This window comes from Fukomys damarensis, unplaced genomic scaffold (genome assembly GCF_012274545.1).
Source record: "Fukomys damarensis isolate Sample0158 unplaced genomic scaffold, DMR_v1.0_HiC HiC_scaffold_37, whole genome shotgun sequence".
NCBI lineage: Eukaryota > Metazoa > Chordata > Mammalia > Rodentia > Bathyergidae > Fukomys > Fukomys damarensis.
The window spans coordinates 24,418,204-24,428,633 of record NW_022900949.1 but is presented as its reverse complement, the minus strand read 5'-3'; the positions used below and the strand labels follow the sequence as shown (position 1 = coordinate 24,428,633).

Below are 10,430 nucleotides of genomic sequence, written 5' to 3'. Positions count from 1 at the left end.
AAAAAAACCCTGGCAGGCTCCAGGGACCAGGACTCTCAGTAGCTCACTGAGCTTCCCTTGGGTTTTACAAGTCCTGTGGCCACAGAGCTGTTCACACAAGCCCTCCCAGGCTGCCAGGCTGGCTCTGTCACGTGTGCATCTGCTGAGGGCGGGGTCTAGACATCTGTCTCTGGGCAGAGTAGAGCATATGGCGCTATGATTAAGGATGGCAGAGTAGGGGCGAGAGGGCCTGAATCAGCAGATTCATGTTGGAGGCAGAAGTGCTAACGAAGGAATCCAGGTGAGGAGGAAAGTGGTGAACACAGGCGGTACGGACCTGCAGCATTTTCAAGGTGGCTGAGCGGCTCTAGTTATAACTAAGTGGGATCGTGATCGTCTGTCAGAAAGTCTCCACCCTAGAAAATCTAAACTGAGTTTAAAAAACAAGCAAACAAATAGACAAGACTATGGGAGCAATTACAGTGGAGCCCTGCAAAGGACTGAGCTGCTGATGGGTCCAGGGCTGTCTGGGGAGGGATACCTACAGAATGAATTTTGCAAAGAGTAAGGCGCTTCCAGAATGAAGCTATGTTAGCAGATTTAAGGCTGGGAGAGAAATCCTTAAAGTTAATCCATGAAACATTTTGCTCTCAGCAGTCCACAGGGTGCGGTGCTTTCAGAACTCAGGTAGCTGTGTCCTTTCACAAGATGTCCCTGTGGCAGGGCACTTTGAGGAGCTTTTGAGACAGGGTCTCGCTCTGTAGTTCAGACTATCCTTGAGTTCACTGTGTAGCCCAGGCTGGCCTGGAACTCACAGCAATCCTCCTGCCTCAGCCTCCAGGGTGCTGGGATGACAGGCGTGTGCCACCATGCCTGGCCAAAGCCATGTCTATTTTAATATTTCCATTCTCATTGCTTGAAATAAAGCAATTGCTTATAAAAGTGAGGTCCAAAGAAAGAAAATGTATAGCCAAATAAAGACCATAACTGGCATTGCAATTGATTTATTGGACATCAAATTGATTAAAGTATGTCACCTTTAAAATGAATACCTATAGTTCCAACAGGTGAAATTCTTCTGTTAGTGTGAGTCGACAAGGCAGACTCGGGCCTCATTTTTTTTCCCCCAACCCAGTTGTTTTTTAGCATTTTGGTAACATACAACTTTTGGGTCTTCAAAATTTCATACAAGCATAAAAATGCTCTAAAGCCACCACTGATGGCTCTCTTTAAGTGAAAGGCAGTCTAGCTGGTAGATCTATCTAATCCTAGCTAAAAGGGCGGCTGAGGCATGAAGATGCCAAGATTAAAGCCAGCCTGAGCAATTTAGTAAGACTCTGTCTCAGGAAGAAAAAAAAAAAAAAAAAGCTGCTGAGGAGGGTGGAGAGCATTTGTTTAGCATGCATGAGGGCCTGGGTTTAGTCCATAGGACAGCCAAAAAAAAAAGCCTTGTGCTGAAAGACCTCCAGTTATGGAGTGAGATGTTGTATTTAAATATCCCCTCCATTGCTTACAGCCTGGAGAACTTTTTTGAACCTCGGTTTCCTTATCTGGGAAAAATAGTTGCTGTGGGGATTAAATTAAATACAACAATCTATGCTTAAAAGCCAGCACACTGCTTGTCACTTGGCGGATATTCCTAAAGGCGCAGCTTTTGTAAATCATATTCAAGGGGAAGAGGAGCCTGGAAAAGCGGAATAAAAATATCTTCATGTCTGTATTATGTACTTATTCTCTTCTCAGACACATTAATGGAAGCAGACTGAAGGTACTGTAGTATACAAGGCACAGCCTTGGTGTTTTGTTTTGTTTGTTTTGTTTTGTTTTGTTTTGGTACCAGGGATCAAACTTGAGAACTTGCGCTTATGAGACAGGCAGCGAACCCCTGAGCTAAAACCCTGGCCCCCAGCCTTGGTGCTTTTAAAACACTTTAACTTTATTGCCTAGATAATGAGCTGCTATTCTCCAGTAACTGGTACTTACTGATTAATCCTGATCACCAGTTCAGGTTGACTCCGCAAGCTAATGTGTAGCAGACTTTTCATTCTCTGTAACAAAAAGAGGGTGAGAGAGCACAAAGGATTTACCAGGCACTTCTAAAGCTATGCAGGATAGGCGGATAGGATGGAAAGAAGGAAGCCAGAAAAGGAGTGGTTTTCCTTTTACCTTGGCACAGGACCATGAAAAGCAAAAAAAAACATTGGCAGAAAATTGTGCTTCTACCTATGTGCCTAGTCCTCCACAGCTGCAAAACAAGTCGGCCAGAAATCCAGGTAGAAGCAGACAGCAAAAGCAGGTTCAAGGTGTGACACTGGCCTGGGAATCAAGCCCTTTGGGCGTGAAAGGGGTTGAATGAAAGTGGAATTTAGGACCCAATTCTGTATCCTAGTGTAGATTGAAGTACAACTTGGCAACAGCCAGTGTCCTGGAAGAGACAAGGGGGTGGGGTTCATTCATGCCACAAAAATCAGAGTCCCAAGTATTTGTGATGGCGCCAGACCATGTCCCAGGGCCACAGTGCTGGAAAACCGTAAAACTCTCACAGGCTTCCAGAACACACGTGCCTTTCCCGGCAAGGACAGGACCAGGACTTCTGCATGGTAAGAACAAAGAGGTGCTGTGTGGCCTTTGATTGTACTGAGATGAGGCCAGAATTAAGACTATCAGCCTGAAGCGGGTTCACTGGATAAACCATGGTTTAGTGCGATAACCATCTAATGATACTTCAAGGAACGTTCCTTTGGAACTTCAAGTCGTTTTCTTTTTAACATTAGTTTTTTTTTTAAAGCCTCCGTCTCTGAGGCTTTGTTGTGCTATCCAAGAAAATCAAACTTAGAACACTGTAAACAAAATGAATGTTGGAAAAGTTTTCCATCTTCTCATATCCTAGAGCATATGAAAGAATGTATTGCAGGAAAATACCTTGGCTCCGACAGTGATTTCACCTGGATCCCACGGAGGGTATTAAGCCTGGCGAACTAGTCTGAAGAGTGGCAGCAAAAAGGAAGTGATTTGCGCTGGGCCCAAATCGATGAGAAAATAAAGGGAGTGTGGTGGTGCAAACCTATAATCCCCGGACTGAGGTGGTGAGGCAGGAGAATATATATGAGTTCAAGGCCAACCTGGAAAACATAGAAAGACCCTGTCTCAAAATATATATATGTGTGTGTGGGTGTGCGGGTGTGGGTGTAGTATGTATTTTAGCAAAATGTAGCATATGAAAACTACTACTTTAAAAAGTGGATAAAAGTCAATATGTTTTGATTGCAGTTCTGGGGAAAATTTTATATATATTTAAGAAAATACCAAGGAAAATATGGAAATAACATCAAGGATTTCCAGTGGTAAAACCTCGAGCTCTGTGTGTGTTCCATGTAATATAATACAGAAATGTGTAGTAGCCATACATACATGCAACACCCGTGTGTGCCTGTGTGAACAGTTATAATTTCCATGTAAGGAGCCAGTACCCTTTACCTCATTCAAATTGTGACGAATACCAAAACTGGTTTTTGGCTGGGGATTCAGCGCAGTGGTTCTGCTGCCTGCCTCGCAAGCACAAGGACCCAAGTTCGATCCCCAGTGCCACAAAAAAACAAAACGGGTTTTCATAGTGAGAGACACTTCCTGTCCACCATGCCTTCGTGCAGAACTTGGTCTTCCCTTACCGATCTGCCAACTGGGGGTGGACTGGAGGAACCTGCGTGTCCTTAGCTCAGTCTCCACTTGGACACAGCAAGGGGAACAGTTGAACTCCGGATGGTTGGTAAATGAAAAGGACTCTTCTCTTCCAGCTCTCCGTCCTCCCCCTGGGTCCAAATGAGGAGCTCACTGATGATGGAGAAACTGCTCACAAGAAATGCACTGGCCCCTAATGTACCACACAGACGCCAATTGGAACAGTTTCTCTTCTCGCCATTTCTGAGCTCATTTATTTTTTTTTATTTCATCTTTTGGGTATACACAGTATTGCCAATAGAGGACAGATGTTTTTGTGCAAAATTTCAAAGGATCAAAGGATACTCACAGCTTAATGAATCAAGGAGGAAAAATAATAGAGGAAAAGGTCATTGCTTTCATAATTCCTTGCAGCCATGAGTAACAGTTGCTAATCTTGAATGTATTCTTTCATTTTTTTTCCCCTCATCCAATGCAATGTGCCTTTAAGGATGATATCATTAATTACTAATTAAAATTAGAGGTATGAGTAAGGTAGGGAGGTAGTTTCTATGTCTTTTCTACCTAATGAAAAAAAAACTGGGCATTTATTCATGTTTGTGTTTCCTGATTTCTGGTGGCTACAAGCTGTTCTGCTGTAAACACATAATTCAGCAGTTCATCTTCACCTTTATTACTTGTCGTGCTTTCAAAGAGAACAATGGTCTTTTTCTAGTTCGGAAATGGGTGGCATGTAGCTGAGAGCTGTTTTATGCACTGTGAATACTAACAAGCTGTTTTGTGATAAAGAACCAGTGTGGAAAAAAACAATGATTACAACAGTTTTTCCATGTATCTTTGTATTGGAGCAGGGAGGACGGAAGGAGATTGTTGTTTCTTTTCTTATTTCTTTTTTCTCCCCCCGCTTTTCCTCTGTAGACAAAACCCGTTGCCTTTGCAGTTCGGACAAATGTCAGCTATAGTGCAGCCCACGAAGATGACGTTCCGGTGCCAGGCATGGCCATCTCATTCGAAGCAAAAGATTTTCTGCACGTTAAGGAAGTAAGGACAGTAACCTCCATTTCCCTCAGTGGGATTTTTCACCTTGAAACATTTCTTATTTCTTGCTGCTGTGAAATACCATCACGGATAGCTGCAGTTGTGTGACACATGCACTTCATCAGTGGCTCTCAACCTTTTCTGATATAAATACACATCTTAAAGTAGAAAGGACTCATTGGCTTCCGGCAATAACTTCAGGGCTCCCTTGGGCTCAGTGGCCCAGAAATTGGGAACTATTAGAGCAGATGATCCTTTTTTATGCTTAACCTGAACTTTTTCTTTTCCTGTTTAACCTTGACTGTGTGTAGTTTTTCCTGATGTCTGAAGTTTAGCCACCTGGGGAGGGTTTTAGGAAAATGTAGCATTCATGACTCTTCTGTTGACGATGTCTAGACTCTGACTACCGGTGCCCTTTTTTCCTCCTCAAATGCTGCATTTCTCCAATTAAAGATAGAATGGTAGTAACTGGAGCCAATGAAGCAAGAAATGGCTATCAGAAAGATTCCTTTTTCCCCATGCCATAATTCTCTTCCTTTCAGTTAACAGTGACACAATCTGTAAGTTGGAAAAGTTCTCCCTTAATTTTTGTTTGTGGTCAGTATGTGCCAAATGTCTGCTGTGTGGTGCCCTGTATCGAGTGACAGAAATTCCCCCTGAACAGTGTTCTGTGTGGAGGGATTTATAACTGCAGTACCTTGGGGGATGGTATGGCACAGGGAACAATGTGTAAATTTAACTGGGCAGTGCACGAGAGGCTATAAATAAAGCAAGCGATGCTGCCAATGAAAAGAGCCTACTACGGTATCACAGTAACTTTTAGGAAGAATTTAAATACTGGCTAGAGAGCCAAGAGACAAAAACACTTTCAGAAGGGACATGATGTGTCACACATGTTGCTTTATAAAAATAAGTTAAGATACAAGGGCTCTCGATGGCTGATTCTTACTGGAGGATCTCTTTCTATCACAGAAAGAGAACAGTGCGTGTTCTTTGCAGTGTTCAGGAACAGACTTACTCAACTGAAGAAAATGAAATCAAACCATACAGATTCAAGATAAATATTACACCAGCAAGAGAGAAATTGTCAACATCCACTTAAATAGAAATCATCATTGAACTTTATCTTTCATATTCATAAAAGCCACAAAGGCAAGTTTTGTTGTGACACAAAATATTTTCAGGCACATTGCAGGGTTTCTCTCACGCTTACTACTTCGAGTGAAATTAATCTGATTATACAGGGGAAAGACCTCTGGTAAAACTTCAGCTCCTAACAGTCTCTTCTAGAGAGCGCTGCTTCTCCTCTTGGGGGCAGAATTCAGCCTGGTCCTCAAGGCAACATGAAGACAAAGAGGGAAGCACAAAGCTTTCCATGGACTGCTGGGCGCCCAAACGTATTTCCTGTCATAGATAAAACCCGCAAACCCGGGGGGTCTCTGAGTTATAATATGTGAGGCATAGCTCATGGCAATCGCCACACACTTCTCTCCAGTGAAAATACGTAATGTGAAAGAAACAAAAATGTTTCAAAGATGTGAACTTCTGTGCACTGACTTTAATGCGTTTCATTTTCGGTTTAGAAATTTAATAATGACTGGTGGATAGGCCGACTGGTTAAAGAAGGCTGTGAAATCGGATTCATTCCAAGCCCAGTCAAACTAGAAAACATGAGGCTACAGCATGAACAGAGGGCCAAGCAAGGGAAATTCTACTCCAGGTATGAGAAAAATGTCAAGAGTTCGTATAAATGTTCACAACCCACCAACCTTCATTCTTCATCTGCCATTGGCTCTGCTCTACCATCTTTATTATATGTTTAAAAGTGGACTGCTGATGGGGTCGTTGACAGCATCACAATGCCTACAATTTTAAAACTTCATCTCCATATCTGATTTCCATCCCATTTGGGAGGGAATCAGATTAATTATGATCATTAGTGAAAACAGCTAAGGTCATAGAATATTAAATTGCAGTTCCAGTGCAGAGGAAATTCTATGGTTCTCATCATTTGCTCAAAGTCCTCTGGCACTGAGCGGCTGTGGTGACTAACTACTGTGTCCATAGTCGCCTGGCCTGGCAGGGAGACATTTTAGAGATGACAGTTTTAGACATCACTGGCAAATAGCAGTTTTTGTCATCTGGTGGTTTTATTTTCACCCAAGAGACTCGATTTTTCTCCAAGTTAAACCCTTGGAGACTTAGACGAAGTATGACAGTTACAGTGCCCTTTGCAGATAGCAATTAAATGAGGTAAATAATAGGCTAGGACCAAGGTTGTTTACCTTTCACTGAAAGATGCACTAGGAGGGCCACTCTTACTGGTAGTGAATTTTCAAGTGAACCTGGGCCAGGGATTTAGCTCAGTGGTTCCAGTGTCTGCCTCAAAAGCACAAGGACCTGAGTTCAATCCCTGGTACTGGGCGGGGGGAGTAAACTCCATGCAGACAAGTTCAAGGGAGTGGTGTGCTTCTCCCTCTATGAAAGAATGAGATATAGGCAAGATTTTTCTTTAATGAGAATAGCGAAGTTTTTGTGTTTGCTATGGCTTGTATCTCATGCTAGGGATTTTCTTTTTCAAGTGTCAACAAGAATGAAATAGAATATGCTTTATGGTTTGGCTTTTCTTATTAATAAGCATTTTATAGTTGTCAAGGTCATAAGAACTCCTAACTTACTTTGATTTTCTTGATTTTATTTGGTTTTTTTTTTAACGCAAGCTTTTGTGCAAGTATGTAAAAATACTTCTAGCTGTTTTCACAAGTTTTTACATGTCTCTTAACATGGAAAAAAAATTTTTTTCAGTATATAATGTCTGGCAGTGTTTTGAACTTCTGGTAGATCTATCATAAAATCTGACAGGAATCAAAGGAAATACAATTGGGAAACATTTAAGCATCTGGCATTTTTATAGAATTAAAGTCAAGGACAGGGCCAGGGATTTAGCTCAGTGTTTCCACCGCCTGCCTCACAAGCACAAGGACCCGAGTTTGATCCCCAATACCAAAAAAAAAAGTCAAGGGCAAATCTTTATCCTGAACATTTTTTACTATTAGCAAAATTCTTTCTCAATTTTACACAACTCAGGACATATTTTTACCATAAAACTCAAAAACAATATAAAAACAAACCCATATTTGAACTGAAATTAGACTTACTACTTTAGAAAAAGAAAGAACGTTTTGGTCTTGATAGGAGGTGTCCTTACATAATTGTACAAATGAATGTCACTTTTTATAACGCCTGTTGCCTGTTGTCCTTATTAAATGTGTCTTTTAGGAGCCTTAAAAAGATATACAGCCTTCCTGTTAGTTGTTTAATAGTTCTCAAATAGTAATCTGTTCGCTTTATGCTTTAAATTGCTAGAATAGTAGCAATAAAATTCAGCCTTTTACAGAACAGCAGAACTTATATTTTCATGCTAATATCTACCTAAGTGTAACTATTGCCCTTGGATGCTCAGACACTGTAAAAAATTCTTTAACCCAGACCCTGGTTTGTCCGTGACAATGAAAAGACAGTACAGTCATCTTGCCTGAATTCCATGATATTCTTTTAAGATATTCCTTACCATCATCACATGTGAAGGGGCCATTTAGTAATATTTAGCCCTCTCATGTACAGGTTAAAAACCCTAAGTGCTGTCGTTCTACTATTAATTCCAAAGTTGCCGAGCACAAAAAGAAAACGTCTATCAGACTTCATCATCTGGTACTTCTGAACTGTATGTTCTTCCGATCACTTCTAAATTAACCAAGTTCAGTCTTCCATGTCAACGTGCTTGAGGTGTGTTCTGAGTACAATCTGTTGATTAAGTCATCATATACTCTGTTTTTCTTTTACAACTTGCCATGAAAGTTTAAGTACTTTCAATCTTAATATACTAAAATGGTCAAGCTAAGACAGACAAGCTGGAAACATTAAGTCTGGGCATTCGCCTCAATGTTCTGTATACATTGTCTCAGAGGACCTCTGAGATAAAAAGCAAAGGAAAATCTTTGTTGAGTCTTCTGTGTCTGGCCAGAGAACTTAAGGGACGTGAAATTATCTGAGTTCTCTGGCCTTCTCTCAAGCTTTCTGAAACTCAAAGTTTGCATTTGAGAACAGAGATCACCGCCTAACTGTTTCCAGTCCTCCAGGAATCTCCATCGTGTCATTACTATCTGCTTCCTTCTAAGGAGGATAAACTTACAGTTTGAAGGAAACGTAATGAATTCCCGTGTTGAGCAATACACGTGTTCGTGGACCTGAAATAAGCGTCAGATTTAATCTGCTTTTTGCTTTACTCCAGTAAATCAGGAGGAAATTCATCATCCAGTTTGGGTGACATAGTCCCTAGCTCCAGAAAATCCACGCCTCCATCATCTGGTAAGTAGGCGCTAGGTGCTGAACAGAGCACTGCATTTCATGCTTGCCCCACTATTGCCTGGCCTAGTGAACGTACACCCTCCTGAGGGTTCTGTAATCCCTGCAAATGTTGACATGTACCAGAAATAAAACCGCCTTCGTGGAATTAGAAACAACATGAGAATCTTTTTTACTGGCTTCAAAGAGAAAATAATATAGGAAGTATGTCAGTGTGCTTCCTCGAAGTTGCCATAGAAGCTCAATGCGACATATGGAATTTACTGGTTTATCCCCAACCCCTAGCACTGTTCTGGGCAGTAAAGAGGTGAAAGCCCACCAGGCCTGCAGTGTGAGGGATAGGCTGTGATGTCAAATCAAAACAGAAGTGGAACTGGAACTTTGGAAAGGTGAGGAATGGAAAATCGACGGAAGGTAGAGTGACTGGGCTGCTGTAAGATATACACCAGACAGGAAGCCATAGACAGTGCAGAAACAATTCAAAAAACAAAACAAAATGCAACAGAAAACACTTACAGGAGGAGTACGTACTGCCTCCCCAGAAAGCAATGGGTTTACTCATAGGTCTGCTAGATACCAGATAGCCACTTCACTTAAATGTGAATTTTAAATAAATACTTTTTAATAGAAGTATATATTGAATGAGAAATACACTGTACATGTACTAGACACGCTACAAATTATCTGGAATTCATATTTAATAGCATTTTATTTGCTAGGTCTGGCAATGCTAACACTTGGAGTAGAACTTGGAGTTCTGTAGAATAGGAGACTGTCTCAATATGCAAGTCTGTGATTCTATCTGAGTTCTCCAAGAGATGTAACTGGGAGTCAGAGTAATTACAACAAAATGATTGTGTGCCTACTATGGAGCTAGAAACAAGAAACGATAAAAAGAATTGCGTCTGTGGAGAAATTAAGGAACTAGCCATACAGTTACTACTGTGTTTTAAGAACAAGGATCTTACATTATTAATAATTACACCTAGCTCTTAAAATGTTGACAGCTTTTGGGAATCAAAGATTAGCAAGACTGTAGCAGACTTAGCAAAACACTCTAGAATTTTTTTAAGTGAACAACATCTGAGCACAGTAAGAAATAAATTGATTTAGGTTGAATCTGGATCTCAAAAACTGTAACCTTGTGACTCGTAGCAGTTGTAAGCCGCCCAGAGTTAATAAAACAGCGCTCTTAAAGTGAAAATCGAAGCCCCGTAGAAGTTACCTGAGGCTCACATCTTCCCTGGGTCGTCCTGGAGTAGCAATTCCATGAACGTACAGGGGCGGACACCTAGTCCTGCTCTGCTCAAATGTGGAAAGCTGTAGGGATCCCTGTATGAACTTTACACATCTCCTGCGTACCTGAAAGT

General features: G+C 41.3%; 1 protein-coding gene across 3 annotated transcripts in view; it reads left to right on the top strand.

The window, feature by feature from the left end:
• The window catches only part of Cacnb2 (calcium voltage-gated channel auxiliary subunit beta 2), a 150,583-nt gene that overhangs the window by 115,638 nt on the left and 24,515 nt on the right, over positions 1–10,430 (top strand). For all 3 annotated transcript variants that reach the window (XM_010608546.3, XM_010608547.3, XM_010608545.3), the window contains exons 3-5: positions 4,576–4,698; positions 6,279–6,415; positions 8,987–9,063. In XM_010608546.3, coding sequence (XP_010606848.1) covers positions 4,576–4,698; positions 6,279–6,415; positions 8,987–9,063 — 337 coding nt within the window. The remainder of the gene's footprint in view (positions 1–4,575; positions 4,699–6,278; positions 6,416–8,986; positions 9,064–10,430) is intronic.